Raw genomic sequence first — 19,394 nt, forward strand, 5'->3', positions numbered from 1 at the left:
TTTTTTTATTTCTTTCGACAAATTGAGATTTGACTGATAAGAAAATGTGACGAAAACTTTAAAACACGTACGGCATAACACATACTATGGGGCGAGTTTGTTTGATTGTATTCTGCATATTGTGTGATTTTTGCACTGAATCCGTTCGCATTCAAAGGGGAAACAAGAAAAGTTTATGTTTTTATGCTATGTTTACTCTTTAGCAGTTTCGTTTTTAAGCATGTGTTTGTGTATGTTTTGGAAAGTCCTGGTTACACTGAATGGAAAGTGTTGCTTCGTGTGCATGAAACAGTACATTGTCGTACAGTACGAAACCCTTTATGTAGGTAGTTGATTTTTGACAAAATGCTGTAGTCAACGGGCTACCATTGTTCGTTTATATGACACTCAATATAACCCGATACATGAGGCCTTTTTGCAAACCATTTTTGCACACTGAACTCAACATTTGCACAACTCTTTGCCAAACTCTTTCCTTCTCTCTTTGGCTTTCTCCTTTTCGTTCTGTTTCGGGTTAAGGGTTTTACCTGCCGTCGCCTAGAAAGTGAAGCAAAGATGCCGATAGAGGGAAAACAAAAGGATTCCGGACATACGGCAAAAACAATGGAACGATGACAAACCCATTCACACGACAATTGGATTGCAATTAAAGTGCAATAAAAGTTTATTGCCTCGATGTAAATCATTTTGCCACCAATAAAAATGAATTCGGAAAAGTGGAAGGAGTGAAAAGCGAAACAGGCACCGAACTAGGCCCAAACAATTAGTGAAATGCAAGAGTTAAACAAATCGTAAAACTTCGTTGTGCTTGATGACAATTTCATTTAATCCTTTTACTTTTTATGACCAACCTGATCGTAAAGCAATTAAAACGAGCGAAATATTCTTACCCTTGCACTGGGAGAACTCCGTGTGCCTGCTTGCAATCGATCATTTCGCACTGCGAATACCGACCGCTCTTTGACATGCCTTGCATTGGCCAAACACCATTTTCCACATTTGAATATTGACCTCAGCGGCCAGTTGTTTGTAATTGGATTCTGGCCGTTTAGAAAAGGATTAAACAAATATTAGCTTTGTCTCTCGTTCCTAGCGCAAAGGCTAATTTTCCAAAATCCAAATGTTTTAATGAATTTAATCTTGTTTGCGTTCTAAAGGGTTAATTATCATTTCGCTTCACTTCGTCTCCTAAGCTGTAGTTCCGTTTCGACTGAAACTATTGTGCCTTAGCTAAATATTTCCACAAATTTGAGACGGAATGAATTTTTCAATGAATACTCGGAACTCCAATCAAATTGAAATGTTTGTCAATCCGAAGATAGACAGCTCTCACCGGAGAAAGGAGTGACGTTTTGGTTGCAAATGCAAATAATTTGTGAAATTTGTTTTACTGATGGAAGATTGGCATTTCAAACTTCAATTGGGAACTGGGCGTGATTGATGCGTCACAGTGAAACTCTCTTCTGTGAACGTCGTTAATGCAATCATTTGCGTTGGAATGCTCATGCGGTGATGCAAATGCGTCGAGAGAAACACCAGAACATTATGAACATGAACAAATGAACATCATCAATTGACCCATGCAAGTGAAGGTCAACGACGAAACGATGATATGGTCACAGTGTGATCCGAAATGCGTGAAAAATCAAAATTTGAGCGTCTCAACTCTCAAGGCTCCACGAAACGTTGTGAACAAATTGGGTGAGTTGAAGTTTCGTTTGTATTTTGTATTGGTCAAGCAGCATTCAGGAGCCGAAGAAAATTCGATGTCTTGATTTTCTACTAAGTAACGATCGTTCCATCTTACTGGACCTTGAACACAACATAGTTTTGTAGCATAAAAGAATGAATCAATGTGCTTCTGCTTCTCGAAAATTATTAAAAACTTTATGAATTTATTGCACATTTTATTTTACTTTTTTCACTACCGGATACTTTGAACTACTCATTTCTTCTTCTTCTCTTCTCTTACAAAGCAAAGCATTCAAAAGACATGCAAAACGATGGCATTTGAACGAGTAACATGTCGGAATTTCACTCGTCTCTTTACTCTCTCGAAGCCTTCTTCGTCTCACTCTTTCGTTTTCTCATTTCTCTCCTTTTTCTTTCGACCCATTCGAAAGTCGCTTGTCGAAGAGCTGAAACGCACAGACAAAAGAGATACATACTTTCGCAGCAAACCATTCATTGTTCAGCCTCTACTTTAGCTAGTAAACAAAATTACTTTATTGTACCAATTAATAAATAGTTTTATTTGGGCTCATTGTACTCGCAAAAGTGAATTGAGTCCATCTCTCTCTTTTCTACTTTGGCATGTGTAATGAAAGAAACGGCATATACTGGAAGGGAGACAGTTTGGTGACAATAAATGGCCATATTCATCATTTGAAAAGGTCTGTTATGAATCTGCTGAAAGCGAAGATGAATACGGCACACATGCAAAATTATGAAAGTAAATTTAATTCTCTTTATACAGTGATTCGTGACAAACCGAAAACGAACAACTGTAACATTGCAGAAATGGTATGTCGATAGTAAAACGCACACATTTACAGATTTCGTATGTATTGTACATGTGAATGGTTAATACACTCCATGCCATTTTTTTTTTCAACTTTTTCGTTTGTTTTTTTATTTTGCTGGAAACAGGAGAAATTTTATTTCAAAAAGAGGCAAGAAATGTTATTCTACAGTATCATAGTTAGTTTTTGTGAGCTGATGCTGGTTTACTACATTTTATCCTAGACGAGTATTACTCGTCGAGTAATAAAAACAGCTCGAATGTTCTCTGAAAATGTGAGAATTTCAAATATTTCAATATTACAACGTTCGAAATGTCAAATTTTCCATTGAAAAATAGATTTCGGTCCTAAATTGGCACAAAATCACCAAAAGTTTTGATCCAAAAATGAAGCATACACTGTGCGAGGCACCTGTGAATGTTCTTCAGAACGTCCGACAGTTTTTTTTTTTGTTTAAATTTATTAAAGTAACGCATCAGAATTATGAAATGCGAATGAAGATACCAGTTAAAGAGGCGAAAAAGGAACGTGAAAAGCAAATTATATGGTTCATTCAATTTCAATATAAACGCTTCGAATCGATGGAACAATGGAATGTATCAGAGAAAATGCCCCATCTCAATCAAGGATAAAACCGAATCATTTAAATAAAGACTCTTCTTTGCTCTCGTTCGTATGCGTTTTTACCATAATCAATTATACGCACCGAGAGAAAAGCCAACACGCAAATCGATTCCGATATTGTTCATCATACTATGACAAAAAATAATCATGCGTTTTGAGAATTGGTGTGTATGCGAAATTGTAAGATTGGGGTGAAGAGCAGGTTTGTGGCGGCGCACATACGAAAATAACTTCCACATTCCTTTGCGTACGAATATTTCGATTAATGATTATTTGCCGAAATTTATTGCCAAACGTATGGTATGAGCGCACACATAACGTGGGAGAAAAGAAACCGAATAATGGAATCAGGCGGCAGCGCAACGCATTTGGCCAACATTCTTATCAAAATAAATATTATCGCCGAATAAAACAACAATAATAATGAACAGCGATCGATGTGTTCGACGTATGCTTCTCTTCTGTTCTTCGCTCATGTTCGTTGAGTTTGATTTACAATGCGCTAGACAGGCGCGAAAGATGTGCGATGCGCTTGAGTTTGTTGCATTCAAATATAAATTTTGAGTGTTTCATCCTTCGCAAACACAGAAAATTGCATTATTCCACCGACTGAGCGCAGCGAAATGGAAAGATACAAACTTTATTAATTGCACTTATAATATTGCTGCGGGGTGAATTCACATAATTAAAGCGCAATCAGACAGAAAACGTTACACTGAAAACGTTACGCATCGCTCTTATCTCGACGCAAACGAAATGGATCGATTTGCTAAGAACAAATTCAAAAGGCCCGATTCGAAATGAACATCCATCGTTTGCATGTTCGTTTATTCCACACTCACAACACTAACAGTCACACAATGCAAACTCGCCGAAAAGTGTGTCCAAATAGATAATTGTTACTCAAACTTCCTCACTGCAGTTGTTCTCTTTTTTTGGGTTCACTCATTTGATTTTAGCTTAAACACACATCAAACATGTTCTGGCAACAGACAAAAAGAAAGAAGAAAAAACCGAGTGAGAAAGGAAGAGAGAAAGAGAGAGATTTTACACAATTCATTCCGTCAAAGGCGCGCACTTCGATAATAATGAGAAAAATGCATAGGCAAATAAAATGCAGCGCGCACCGCATGCAAGGCCTAGTAATAAAAGAGAGAATTTAGAAGTCAGTGCTTGCGAAATTGTGTCTACAGGCGTTTTTGTGCCTCGCTGGTTGTCGTTTCTGTTTCGGTTGTTGTTGCTGTTGTTGTTGTTTTTTTTCTTTCGTTCGCCTGCTTTTGGCTGAATTGTTTCTTTTTTTATTGCAGGTCACAGGTCATAAATACAAGACTGCACATTTATTCCACGCTCTGGTCGCGCTTGCAATGTTTCACAAGAATTGTCTGCGCACAGCGCACACTCAATGAATTTAATGCACCGTAGATCGGCCGGTTGGTCGGTCGGTCGTACAAGGTGCCTCCGCTTGTGTCGACAGCAAAACACTGACAATCCACAACATTTTACATTGTGTTCACTGCATCATGCCGCAATGAGACACCCTATTTTTATTGCATTGCGCTGTGCTGTGCTGTGCTTTTTTTTTCATTTTGTGCGGGTGTTCGATTTATGTTTGGTTAAATGAACGCTGTTTAAATCCGTGGGAAATGACGTGTGCCCGCAAGCGTGTGCCGACCAATAAGCATCACCAGTCAAGTAATGTACAGAAAAAAGGTAGAGAAAAAAGTCGCGAAAAAAAACATCACCATACAAAAACAATGTGAACAAATCTTATAATTTAAACATATCAAAAATGTAGTTGTGCCTCTTTCTGGCTCTTTTCATCTTCGGAGCGAATTTTCTTCTCTCTTTCGGACGCACACGCGCGTTTGTGTGTGTGTGTCTGTCTTTTGTAGCGGCAAAATATTTCGATTAATTTGGTGAACCGTTCTATTTTGCTGTATTCATCCATTCATACAACAATTCCGAATACTGTTTAGTTCAATGGATATCATCGTACAATTTTAACTCATTGTAAAGTACTCACTGAAACAAGTCCGAGTTTTTTACAGAACAAAAATGTCGCAAAACATCAATTTTCTACATTCGTAACATCTAATTAAAAATTCATTCTTTCTCATTTCTCAAATGATCTGATCAGAATCATCCATTCAACGTACACGTCTCCATTGATGGAATGCAGAATCAATCGTCGAGCCAAAATATATCGGCACGATTTGGAATAAACTTTGATATTCATCAACGTCAATGGATGTTGCTTGTGCAGACGTGCACCGTCTACCTACAGCAATTCATTTTATCTTCGATTTTGAATGATGATCATTTTTATCCGAATTGACTGTTCACATAAACTACGATTTATTAAAACGGAATTAAAGATATTTACATATCGCGTGTCTCTCTCTCTGTCTGTCTTCTCGTTGGCAATTGTGGCCATTCGCCACAGAATACACAACGTCTGGTGTTATTGTTTTTTTGCATGTTTGATGAGACATTGTTTCCGCTTGATAAAATTAAAAAGGAAATTAAACCATTTCGATTTTATACACGTTTGAATGAAACAAACCGAGAAAAAAAATGTCAGAACGAAACTTTGAAGTTGCGAACACACACCACGGTGAAGAAATGAAATTAGGTTTTTTTTTTTCTCTGATCGAAATGTAGCAAGAATATGTGTGTAAAACACGAACAATGAGCAGAGAGCAAAAAAAAAATTCACAGGTTCATTCATTCAAGAAAACAATCGCAAGTTAGTTTGCGAATTCAACGCGACTAAAAATGAAGAGCAGAGAGCAACGGCGCGGGAGGAAAAAGAGAGAGAGAAAAGAATGTGCCGGTTCCTTTCATGATTTGCTGTCTAACCATTGCATCGCGCTCTTTAGAGACAAACACTTGCCTAGCCGCGTTTCAATTTACTGATATCCATAACATAGTCGCCCGTTCACGCGCTCAACTCTCTATAAAACACAATAATACTTATCCCCGTCTCCTTTGTCTATGCGCTATGATTTTCTAGATGATTGTTGCCAGTGTATAAAATGCGAACAATATCTGACACAAACTATTATTCATCACTAATCTGTTCAAAAGGAGTGCAATAAATTTACAGGTTTGTTTTATGGTCTACTTAAATATTGCTAATAAATATGAATTACGACAATGTTCGCGTTGTGAGTGCTCCTTTGCTCCAGCTCAAATTTCGATCGGCGCCAACATTAAAGTTATCGTTTCTCTCAAATGTTCAAAAGTTATATACAAAACCAGGGGGGGAACAAAGTGCTGTGAGCAAAGTATTCTGTCTTTATTACAATGGATATTTGGTGAAGGACTTGATCGAAATAGGAAGAGGTAGAATCGAAAGCGAATTAATTTTCCTGTCACATTGAAGAAATAATAGTTTCAACGTAAGAAAATACACATTTGAATTGAAAAGCGTATAAAACCAATTTATCGAATCGTTTGGTTTCAAAATTTCTAACAAACAGAGCATTTGTTGGTTTATAAACTCAACTGTATTTAGATTGAATCAAAAGCTGCACAGAGTTCATTCGAAACGAACGATTGTTTGTCGTCAAATGTACGAAACAAAAATTTGCAATGCAATTTGTGTTAAATAGTTACAAAATAAGACCATCTCCCAGACATTTTTATTACCATGGTTTTCAGTGTGTTCAAAAAATCAAAGGACTCCGAACAAACAATCTTGTTGCTAACAAACACCATTCAGTGATATGTTTAGATAAAAAAAAAATTCCGTGAACAATTGGTTGCGTTGATTTTTGAAATGAAGTTCTTTTTCCGAACAATACACACAAATACGTGCTCAGCACTCACAAAAATCGCAAACATACAACGGAAAAAGTGAAGCGAACGCCGTTTTACCATTACGCTTATTTGTTCATTAGCTTAGTGAACAAATGCCAATTGTGGTTTCCAAGGCCTCTCTGCTCAAGTCAATGGATAATGATAAGTTATTTGAAGAGTTTAATAATAATTTAGTACGCATATATTTTACAAAATACTTAACACTAAACAATTGGAAAAGTGTGTATTTTTTTTTTTTTGTTATCTTCTTAACAAGGTAGAAATGGGCATTCGGACGGAGAGAGTGAGTGAGCGAGAAAGAAAAACCCAGAGCAAATGAAAGTTTAACGCGCTGATGTAATGTGGCACTTTGGCACTGATCGCCGCCAATATAATTTGTGATAAATGGACAGTAATGCTTTTGAACAAAGTAATACGTCTTCGGGTTAAATCACACGTATTGCTGGTGGTTTTCCAATCGGCTCAACTCAATTATATATGAAGGTAGCACAATTTCGGACACATTCTCAAAAGGAATATATATATTTTGGGTACGCATTTTCTGCCGATGCCGACCGTAGTTTTATGGTTTTGTTTGTGTGTGCCGCACTAAATGCACACGCAGATGCCGTGTTCAACAATGTTCGACGATATTTTGAGTAAATATTGGTAATCTCTTTGGCCAATGATGGCGGGCGGTAGATAGAGAAACAAAGTGACGACGGCAAAGACATACAACTCAAACGCCATGTTGATAGGAACTGTGTTTTTTTTTTTGCTTAATTAAACTGTGAAGTTTATGTACGAAATAACTTTATGATTATAATTTAGCTAACGAAAAGAAATCGCCTTCATCGCAATAGGATTTTCTGCCATTGCACTCACTACTGTGGGAAGATCATCATTCGATACACACTGCGCGTCAAACAAAAAAATCACAAAGTTATAGTGGCAGTAATAAAGTAGCCATAAAGAAAAAACGGTGCAGGAACTCGAACGAACGAAGAGAGAAACGCTGGCTAATAGCGACGCAATAGTTCTATAGACGCACATATATCATTAAGGATAAATAGTTTATCAGAAATATCATATATTTAGAGATTTAATAATTACATAGATTTGGGATGATTTTTATTTCTATCTAAATATTCTAAGCATTAAGGAGTGTAGAAAAAAATATCGGCCACAACAATAACAATGATAGTTTGGTAGCGGTAATCGCGTCGATTGCGGTTGAAAAAAAGAAAAAAAAAATACTCACCGAGATGAGACCCAGAACCGAAGACGAAAAGAAAAAAACGAGCAGCAATACCTGCATTTCAGTCATATTTAATGTGATATTTTGACCTCTTTTGGTATATTTTTCTCTCTCTCTCTCCAAGATTGTTATTATTGAATACCTATATTTAAGGCGGAGGTAGACGTATTCGAGATGTTGCGCTTATGATATTTCGGAATTGTTACATTTTTTTCCCCTTGATTGTTTGGAACATTACTCGATTGATGTTGTTTCGGGGCGAACGCGCTCTGGCTCACACTCATTAGGTCGTTAAAACTACAAAGAAACAAAAGTTTCCAATTCAAGAAAGTATACAATTTGTTCATTCAATCTTGCTTGAACGTTTGATCACTTCTGCCAAATGTATAATTATGAAGATTATTTTGGTTTCGATCCATGAGTTGTGGTCACCCGCTTAGCTACCGAAGTCATATTTGAATAGAAAGAATATTTTTGTTTTCCTTTTTTTCCATTCACATTTTATCTGAAGATTATATATTGGTTTTTTCGGGCTCTCGAGATCAAATCAGCGCAACGGATCATTGGAACCAGTCGTCGTCGTCGTCGTCATCGAGCCGAAGAAAGAGAAGCCTAACGAATTGATTTAATTGGCTTCTGTGGAATCATAAGATTCAACCAATTTCATACACCAGGTCAACGATATTTCAAAACTGTGTATTTTTTCCTTCTCTTGCTCGCTTTTAGCCACAGAAAAAAGCAATCTAATGCATATCAGCGGTTGCATCTTTTTATCTGCCAAATATCTCTTTCTGCGGCTCTCTCTCTCTTTCTTTCCACAACTTTTATGGTCGGTAAAAATGCTATTTCACTTAATAACTTCGAATGATTTTCGCACTTCACATCTTCGTTTTTTTCGGGACCCGAAAAAAAGGTTTCCTCTATTTTTGCGTCAATATATGACTTTTATGGTTTGATCCCAAACGTTTAGTTTTATGTTTTTTTTTCCACCGCATTTGACAAGTGTATATATATGATTGTTGTTTTTAGCGAAACGAAAAAAAATGCTCGATTTCCGTTCGAGAAAAAAAAATGGAATAACATAATTCTATAATATTTACAAAGAGAAAAAAGCACAATCTTCCCGGTTGATACTTATAAGAAAAAAGCGAACCTGGAAAAGGATGTACACAGGAATTTCAGCCAGTATGATCACACGCGAATGTGTCGGCCAAGGCAATCAATCAACTCAACCTACAAATTTTATGCATTTTTTTTTTGTGCGCATTGTGCAAGCGCCGAATTATCCGAATGAAAATATTTCCTTTGAAAGCCATACGGCCAATTTGTTGCACCGCGCGTAATTCTGAATGAAGAATCAGAGAGTAAGAACAATGCTGCAGCATACCGAATGGAATGCATCGGTGGATTTAATGCAGTAAATCAAAAATGTGGCTCGTTCAAAAATTCCAACAACTTTGGAATTCGCACAAAAAAGGGCCGTTCTGTGGCTGTGTATTTGCCGCATCATTGCAGTGCTATATCAAAATTGACGTCTTCGATTCAAAAAGACAAATTATAATTTAAACTAGTTTAAATTGATCGAAATGCATCGTCATCGCTTTGGCGATCTCGTAACGAGAGTCGTTTTCAAGTTTTCGACGTTTGGAAATTATGATGCAGGTTTGATGCTATTCCACTTAATTAAGGCTTTTTAGATTAAAACCCCAAAACCATCGATTAACTCCACGCAACGGCAATTCACTCAATCTGGCTAAAATCTCTGGTTGTGTTGGTCTGGCACATCGCCGCGCCGCTTGCATCATTGGTGTGACTTTGTTTTGCGTTCATTTCCTAAAAAATATTCTCCAGTCGCATAGCTATTATTAAGTATTTATATTAAAACGGTGATTTAAAGCAATTCAACGATTGATTATAGACATAAGTGAAAAAGGATAAAGTCAACAGCGCAATCAAAATAAACCAAAAAGGTTAGCGTCGCTCATTTGGTTCTTGTGGCAGTGTTGTTTTTTTTTCTTCTTCTCTTCTGCATAGATCGGTCGTAATACAGGTCGATCTATTTTTTTTTTTTCGTTCGTCTGTATGAACTTTACCGAAAATCGTGGTTTAATTCCAGTTTGGTAATCAGAATCGTTTTCAGATAGAATGATGTCTGTTGAGCATTGTGAAAACGTTGAAACGAAATGATTTTGGTCTCGTAATTACATAGTGAGTTAATTCGTTTTCCTTTCAAAACACAGAGAGAGAAAAAAAAACTGTCCAATATTGTGATTGATAGTTTGGTTTGTCCGTTTTTCAGTGGGCATGGAATCAAGAGTGTACAATCGAACTGAAATGTTGACTGAAATCAAGTCAAACGCTTTGCTTTACATTGCCTACGTTTTTGAAGCTTTCTATTTCCCTTTTCTCTTGATTTAATCGGATTTCGTTGATTGGTGGATCCACCAAACGAAACGTCAATGTTTGGCTCTCGATTTCATGATTCGAATTTCGATTCAAATTGGCACACCATTTGCACACATCTATTGCCAATGCAACAAAACGAAACGAAACGAAACGAAACCAGACCGATTCGATTCGTTTTCCCAGGCAATTACGGCTTCAATGCAATGTTTTTCGATGCCATTTCGGGAAATCGGCGCGGTCTACAGTAATTGGTTCAATCAAGCAATCGATCTGTCAATCGTTGGCTGCAATCAATGATTCCGAACTACAATTAACCGACGAAATTGCACACGGGAATATCACTTGAGCGGATCAATTTGCATTCGGATATTCACGTCTATATGCGGAATGGTTCACGTAATTGCTGTACGTTGAACGCGCACATTGTTGCTCATGCCTTGAAATCAACGATGGAGGCGAATGAAAAACGAGCAACTCGCTTGAATGTGGAAATAAATGATTGAGTAAGAAGCCCCGTTTCCTAGAAGACCAGCGAAAATTTATTCATTGTTTTTCAAAAACCCATATTTGAAAGTAGTTTGTTTAGTAAAAGAGACACATTAGGTGTCCAGAGTGTGTCAAAATATTGCTTGAATAATTTGAATTTCCATAGCTATTTATCATAATTGTAGTATTTAATTTACGGGTTACGTGGAAAAGGTGAGTCTTTAATCATGGTCCGATCAAAATAGAGTTCATTGAAAAACAATGAGCGAAACCTTAAAGTCTATCTTTTTGAAGCGATTAAAAAGCATTTTAAAGCTACATACACATTTTTTTGTAAGTGCTCAAGCTGAAAGGTAACAAGAAATGGTTTTTGAGATAAGTTAGCAGCCACAGCAGCAGTAACCGCAGCCGTCGTCGAATGTAAAGTCGATTGTTGAATTAAATATTAAGCTGAAATCATTTAATAGTTTCTTCTGCACTTGTATATCATATATATATTTATCCCAAAGTACTGTAAGTGTGTACAATCGACGCTGAAAAGCTGCAATCAACAATAATAGTCATTCTATGACATGAAATTAGTATTTAGTATAATTCCATGATGCCGAGTGTGTACGATGATTGCCAAGGCTCATTACGTTCCGATTCAGCTCCTAGCAAAACATAATAAATTGATAGTGGCCAAATTGAACGAAACAAAAACACAAACACACAAACAGTGCCCGTGTACAAATGGATAAATAATTGAAAAATAATTGATATTTTGCGATGTTATGTTTTGTTTTGTAATTGTATGCATATTTGAATATTATTGTTTTGAGCCAATGCACGGATTTTTCTTTTTTTTATTCCGCGCATTTACATTTCTCTGACCTGGATTGGTTTGAGAATCTATTTTGGTCACCCTTGAAACTACCATACAGCAAAACAAACAAATAGATGCAAAGAAAATTTAACTCACGCCTTTCTCACATATATCTCTCAAGCGGTTGCTGTGACGGACCGTCATTATGTTTCATTTAATCAAAACAAATTCGTGTTTTATTTTTTCATTCATATGTTTATGGTAACTCAGTTTTATTCAATAAATAATTGATGTAATGTTTTGTTGTTTTGTAAATTTATGCTTTTGGATACAATGAATATATATGCAATGTGGACAATTAGAGATTGAACTTGTTTCGAAACTATTCACTATACTACAAATAAAATAGATATATTTTGATTTATTTTTATACAATTTTTTGTGTCGGTGTTTATTATTTCTAACATTTATATAGTGTAATTTTCTCTTAACATTGTTACTCTAAACTCTTAAAATTCCGCCGTTTTTTTTCTTCTTTCTTTCGAACTCTGTGTCTATTTACATTACTTAGCCGATAGCGAAATTGAAAAATTAAAAGTAATAACAAATAATAGATTGTTTGCTGTTTATATTCAAATAAATTGTTTCAGTCTTGAGAATGTTTACCAGCTTTGGTTATCTTTTGTTTGCTTTCTAAAGGAAAAATAAAACAGTTTTGTTATTATTGTTCAAAGAGAAACATTTTACAGGTTAGCGTTGCATGATTTCGTCTATTGTGAAACCTCTTTTTGGTTTTAGGTTGCTGGTCGATGGTGTGTCAATGGTGATTTTATGTGATAGATCGAGAACTGGAGCTGATGGTGTTGTTGATGAAATTTTTGCGCTTGGCATTGATTTCAATGCGGCTTCGGTGGCGGCTGATGTGTGACATTGCATGTGTGTCTTGAGTGCGGTGCGTTGTGTGAATGTTCGATCGCACACCGGGCATTTGATGCCATTGTCTTCGGAATGTGTAGCACGGTGAACGGCCAGTGTTCGTGATTGGCAGAAGCCCTTACCGCAATCGTTACACTTGAATGGCTTGTCCTTTGAATGGATGTATTTGTGGTCGCGCAAATGATCCTGTCGACGGAAAGCTTTGCCGCAAATATTGCACGGGAATGGACGTTCGTTGGTGTGGGTACGCTCATGGATTTGTAAATTATAGCTTTTGGTGAATTGGCGATTGCAGAAGCGGCAGATAAACTGCTTCTTTGGTCGTGTTCCATTTGGTCCGGCCACTTTGATTGGTCCAACTCGCATAGCTGCATGTGCCATACGTTGGCCACCGCGTTGACCCATTTGCTGTTGTTGTTGTTGATGATGTTGCTGTTGCTGCTGTTGGTGGAATGCCACTTTACGAATCCATTGGTCCATCAAAGGGTTTGCAGACGGATTTGGCATAACTGGGTACAATTGTGTGTAGCTTTGCATGTTCAATGTGGCGTTTTGTACTTGTGATTGCAACCACAGGCGATGCTGTTGCTGATGGTGCTGATGGACATTCAGAGCGGCGGCGGGCATATGGTGCAAATGATTGAATGCTGCTGGCATTGGGCTCTCATGTTCGTGTTTGGCCTGCATCAAATGGTATTGCGATGTTTGCTGTCTCAAGAGTTCCATTTCGTACAAGTGCTGCTGGCGGGCGATATTGGCTAATGTTGATGCGTCCTCGATCGGTGTGTGTGGTGGCGTTAGCATTGGTGAAATACTTGAAGATCGCTCTTGTTTCAAATTGATTTCCAAAGCAGACGCAAAATCTATTGGAGACAAAAAAGAAAAGAAAAAAGAAAAGAAAAAGGAACGTTAGTCAATGTTGAATATATACAAGGGTAATTAAAATGACCACCCGAAAATCATTTCCGCAAAAGGCGAAAGAAAAGAAAAGAAAAACAAAACTAAATAAAAGAAAACCCATTGCAGATGAAAAAAAAAGAAGGAAAATTTGAGAAGAAAAAGAAGAATATGTGTGATTGTTGTGTACAAGGCGGTTGACGTGTTTTGTCTCGTGTGTTTTCAATTTCCCGAAATTCGTCTTAAATTTGTGTGTTTCTTTTCTGTTCCGTGCACAAAGGCACAGTGCGCATTAAGAATATGCAAAACCATTAAAATAAAACACAGAATAGTGCAAACGATATTGAGGAAAAGGACGAAGCCGCGTGTGGGTGACTTGTGCACAGCTTGAAAACACAGCGGGCCATATGACATACACGCATTTGTTACATTTACGGCATATAAGTTTGCGTTTATTCTTTATGCACATACATACATACATACACAGAGAGAGAGACACACACACTCACACAATGGATACGTGCAATGTGCTGCACGCTGCCAAATACTTCTTCAGATGACGACAAAAACAAAACACGAAACCATGCAACTTTTTATGGGTTTTGTTCCATTCAAAACTTGAATAAAACTAAACAACAACAACAGAAAAACTGATGAAACAAACGAACGGCGGGAAGAACAAGACGATTTTTCAGAGCAATTGACTTTCATTTGTTGAGCAAATAAAATTTGGTAAACCTATTGTTTTTTTGTCAAAACAATTCGTTTCGCTGTGTTTTGTTTTTGCACAATAAAAAAGAACGCGATCAATTCGAACCACTAGAAACAGCATCTATCTCAAACACAAACACAAACACACACACACCTGCTTGACTCCTGGTTTGAATATCGTCTATGCTGATTTCACTGCATGAAGAAGTTGACGACATTGTACAAAACTCCAAAAAACTTTCTCACTAATTTCGATCGCACTTTGAAAACGCAACGTTTTTTTTTTTTGTCTAAGTTCTTGATGTGCTTCAGCAATGACAACTTTTTGTTTTCTTCAAAAAACTTGAATTGAATTGTTTTAAGAAAAAACTCGATGAATTCACTTTAGAAAAAATCGCTGAAATTCTTTTTTTTCTTTTAGGTTGAAAAACACTTTTCGTTTGAGAGAGAAAAAAATCCAAAACCAAAAAATATCAATAAATATTTAGTAAATGTTGTGAGGATAGTTTGAGATGTCGAGAGCGAATGAGTTTTGGTTTCAGTACTTCTTGTTCCAATGTAGAAAAGAATTTGAAAAAAATTTATTTTAATGATAGTTCGCTCTACTCTAGGTGCTTAGACGACTAATTGTCGATCCCAACTGATTTGCTACTAACGAAAATTGCTTCCAAAGAAGTCATGCACTGCCTCACGAAAATGTACGGCTGCCGAACCGAAAAATAAAAATAAAACACACACCGAATGAACGAACAAACGAACAACCGAACGAACGAACGAACGAACGAGCGAGCGAATGAGACGAGAAGAGGGAACAAAGGCAAAACAGTGGAACAAAGACACATACACTACCATTGGTGGGGATTTGTCAACGCCTACTTATATGTCGGCTCATATTTTCGATTGGATGAATGATTGCTGTTGTGCACGTACGCAACGGATCTCGTTGGTCGTGAGCAAAACTATACAGGTTTAGAAGCAAGTGACGCGTGCTATAATTACTGCAACCAAACGTAACAATCAAAGAGAAAACAACAACCGTTGCTCTTCTTCCTTTTTTTTGATATTTTATTTGATTAACGTCTATATACTGAGCGATGGCAATGTAAAATGAAGTAGAAGAGAAACCAAGGGAAAAAAAATACGAGGGGCTGAATTTATTCTGTGCAAACAGCTACACAAATAAAAAATTGTCAACGGCAACAATCAATTGGTGAGGAAGTGAATACTGTCGTCAGCAATTGCGTTGAAAGCTAACTACATTTCCGTGTTGATTGGCTTTGTTTCAGTATTTAGGCGGCCAAACCTTTTCAAACATATGCCGATGGCTTAGGGAATTGCGTTTTTTCTTTCTCGATTTATGTTGTTAAAGCCGCTTGGCATAGGTAAGGTTTTATCATGAAACATGCGGCGAAAAACTATTCTCAAACATGATTATTCTTCCGCATTAAGAAATAAAAATAAATCTATAAAAAAAAAAACATATGGTGTTCATGTGGTTCTAATTTTTGGCTGTTTATTTTTTTTTCTCTCTACTGGACTAACAAACCAACCAAAAATTATTATTGGTCAACCGTTGGTTTGAATGATTTCGTTTGAAAAACGAGAGGATCAGGTAAGAATGGAAATGGTCGGTATCCTTGTAACGAAAAGAAACTGTTGGAGAAAGCATTTAAGGCCATTTAACACACGAACGAAAAGAGAGCAAATTTTTGATCGATGGTCCATAATTTTTGTTTTTTGTTTTTTTTTTTTGGAATGAAAGGAACCGTTTTTATGATATTTTGTTGATTTATTTTAATTTCCCTATTGTTTCCGAACGGTGGTTTTCTTTCTCTTCTCTTCTCTTCGCTTGACTTTATTTATTTGGAGATACCGATGCCACAGCGGCAAACGGTAACTTTGTGAATTGCCCACCGAACACCAGGCACATTTCGATAATTTCAACCGCTTTTCATTTGATGAGTTATTGTTTTCGCATTCTGTTCGGTTGCGTGCCCATTTCAGCTACTCTTTTTTTTGGGTGAAATGTAAGTAAGGCATCGTCAAATTAAATTTATGTGCATTTGATTTCGAAACAAACGTTGCGCACTAACGGATTCAGGTAATATTTCTTTATTTAATTTTTTCTCAACTTTCCTTCGATTTTCTTTCCCAATCAAATAGGCTATTTCTTATTTAGTTATCATAAAACATGCATAAATATCGGCACTTCATCAAGTTATAAACGCGGCAAAACACCAATCACACAAACGAAAATAAAACAAACAACATTTTATTGTTGTGAAACTTACCTATGCTGATATTTTAGGCAGATAGATTCGTTGATTGCGCAGTTTAATATTTTAAATCCAAATAAAAACAAATTTGTTGATTTAAGTTGGAGTATTAAAACTTTAACGATGATTGGAAAATGATACACCAGAAAATATTCGTATTTTCGATATTCACTGGTGGCTTTTTGGACAAAATACACTGATTTGAAATTGAGCAAAAAAAAAAATTATTTTCAGAAGCTAAACAGGAAGATATCACTTTCTTGTTTCGCGCTCGACGGTCAACTGTGAACTACTGTTTTCATTTTCAATATTGTGCACGATGTCAACTTTCGGCAGCGGTCCTTTGACGAAAAACCGGGTGCAAACATCACAAAAATGTCACATTCAAGTCTCTGCTCCTTCTTGTTTTTTTTTTTTCATTATGGAAATCATAAAATAATAAAACATTTGAATCTCCTCCATATTTTTGCATGAGACTTCGCTTTCAACAGATTCATAACAGGCTTTCTCAAATACAGAAATATGGCCGTTTATTGTCACCAAACTGTCTTCTGTCCTTTCCAGTATATGATATTTCTTTTTCTTTCGCTGTACTGAAGCAAGCAAGAGAAAGACAGAGAGGCAGATACGGACTCAATTCACCTTTGCGAGTACAATGGGCTCAAATAAAACTATTTATTAATTTGTACAATAAAGTAATTTTGTTTACTAACTAAAGTGCATGCCGAACAATGAACGATTTGCTGCGAAAGTACGTATCTCTTTTGCCTGTGTGTTAGAGCTCTTCGACAAGCGACTTTCGAATGGGTCGAAAGAAAAAGGAGAGAAAAAAGAAAACGAAAGAGTGAGACGAAGAAGGCTTCGAGAGAGTAAAGAGACGAGTGAAATTCCGACATGTTACTCGTTCAAATGCCATCGTTTTGCATGTCTTTTGAATGCTTTGCTTTGTAAGAGAAGAGAAGAAGAAAAAGTGAGTAGTTTAAAAGTATCCGGTAGTGAAAAAAGTAAAATAAAATGTGCAATAAATTCATAAAGTTTTTAATAATTTTCGAGAAGTAGAAGCACACTACCTTGTGTCCGAGTGACGATTCTTTGAATGAGTTTAGCGTTTGTTTCGATCTCAACTACACAGCCCAAACATTCTAAGCAACTGGAAATGCAAACTACGGAACAAATAATCACTGGATTTGTTTTTCTCTTCCAATTTACTCGTTTTCTGAATTGTTTCAAGGTCCCATTAGAAGGAACGGTCGTTTTACATTTTTCAACTTTGTGAAAAAATCAAAACATCGAATTTTCTGCTTGACAAATACAAAATACAAACGAAACTTCAACTCACCCAATTTGTTCACAACGTTTCGTTGAGCCTTGAGAGTTGAGACGCTCAAATTTTGATTTTTCACGCATTTCGGATCACACTGTGACCATCATCGTTTCGTCGTTGACCTTCACTTGCATGGGTCAATTGATGATGTTCATTTGTTCATGTTCATAATGTTCTGGTGTTTCTCTCAACGCATTTGCATTACCGCATGAGCATTCCAACGCAAATGATTGCATTAACGACGTTCACAGAAGAGAGTTTCACTGTGACGCATCAATCACGCCCAGTTACCAATTGAAGTTTGAAATGTCAATCTTCCATCAATAAAACAAATTTCACAAATTATTTGCATTTGCAACCAAAACGTCACTCCTTTCTCCGGTGAGAGCTGTCTATCTTCGGATTGACAAACATTTCAATTTGATTGGAGTTCCGAGTATTCATTGAAAAATTCGTTCCGTCTCAAATTCGTGGAAATATTTAGCTAAGGCACAATAGTTTCAGTCGAAACGGAACTACAGCTTAGGAGACGAAGTGAAGCGAACTGATAATTAACCCTTTAGAACGCAAACAAGATTAAATTCATTAAAACATTTGGATTTTGGAAAATTAGCCTTTGCGCTAGGAACGAGAGACAAAGCTAATATTTGTTTAATCCTTTTCTAAACGGCCAGAATCCAATTACAAACAACTGGCTGCTGAGGTCAATATTCAAATGTGGAAAATGGTGTTTGGCCAATGCAAGGCATGTCAAAGAGCGGTCGGTATTCGCAGTGCGAAATGATCGATTGCAAGCAGGCACACGGAGTTTTCTCCCAGTGCAAGGGTAAGAAGAATTCGCTCATTTTAATTGCTTTACGATCAGGTTGGTTATAAAAAGTAAAAGGATTAAATGAAATTGTCATCAAGCACAACGAAGTTTTACGATTTGTTTAACTCTTGCATTTCACTAATTGTTTGGGCCTAGTTCGGTGCCTGTTTCACTTTTCAATCCTTCTACTTTTCCGAATTCATTTTTATTGGTGGCAAAATGATTTACATCGAGGCAATAAACTTTTATTGCACTTTAATTGCAATCCAATTGTCGTGTGAATGGGTTTGTCATCGTTCCATTGTTTTTGCCATTTGTCCGGAATCCTTTCTTTCGTTTTCCCTCTATCGGCATCTTTGCTTCACTTTCTAGGCGACGGCAGGTAAAACCCTTAACCCGAAACAGAACGAAAAGGAGAAAGCCAAAGAGAGAAGGAAAGAGTTTGGCAAAGAGTTGGTTCAGTGTGCAAAAATGGTTTGCAAAAAGGCCTCATGTATCGGGTTATATTGAGTGTCATATAAACGAACAATGGTAGCC

General features: G+C 36.8%; 2 protein-coding genes across 2 annotated transcripts in view; one reads left to right on the forward strand and one right to left on the reverse strand.

Moving 5' to 3' along the window:
* LOC129569261 (protein drumstick) overlaps window positions 1–19,394 on the forward strand; it is a 141,439-nt gene that overhangs the window by 53,250 nt on the left and 68,795 nt on the right. The gene's annotated exons all lie outside the window — the stretch shown is intronic.
* LOC129569257 (protein odd-skipped) lies at window positions 11,976–15,139 on the reverse strand. The gene is made up of 2 exons (XM_055447934.1): window positions 14,601–15,139; window positions 11,976–13,701 (listed from the first exon to the last, which is right to left on the reverse strand). The coding sequence occupies exons 1-2, from the start codon at window positions 14,662–14,664 to the stop codon at window positions 12,653–12,655; spliced, it is 1,113 nt and encodes a 370-aa protein (XP_055303909.1). The 5' UTR covers window positions 14,665–15,139; the 3' UTR covers window positions 11,976–12,652.

The sequence above is a fragment of the Sitodiplosis mosellana genome, unplaced genomic scaffold, assembly GCF_009176505.1.
Source record: "Sitodiplosis mosellana isolate CC-2019 unplaced genomic scaffold, AAFC_SMos_1.0 Smas_scaffold_30, whole genome shotgun sequence".
NCBI lineage: Eukaryota > Metazoa > Arthropoda > Insecta > Diptera > Cecidomyiidae > Sitodiplosis > Sitodiplosis mosellana.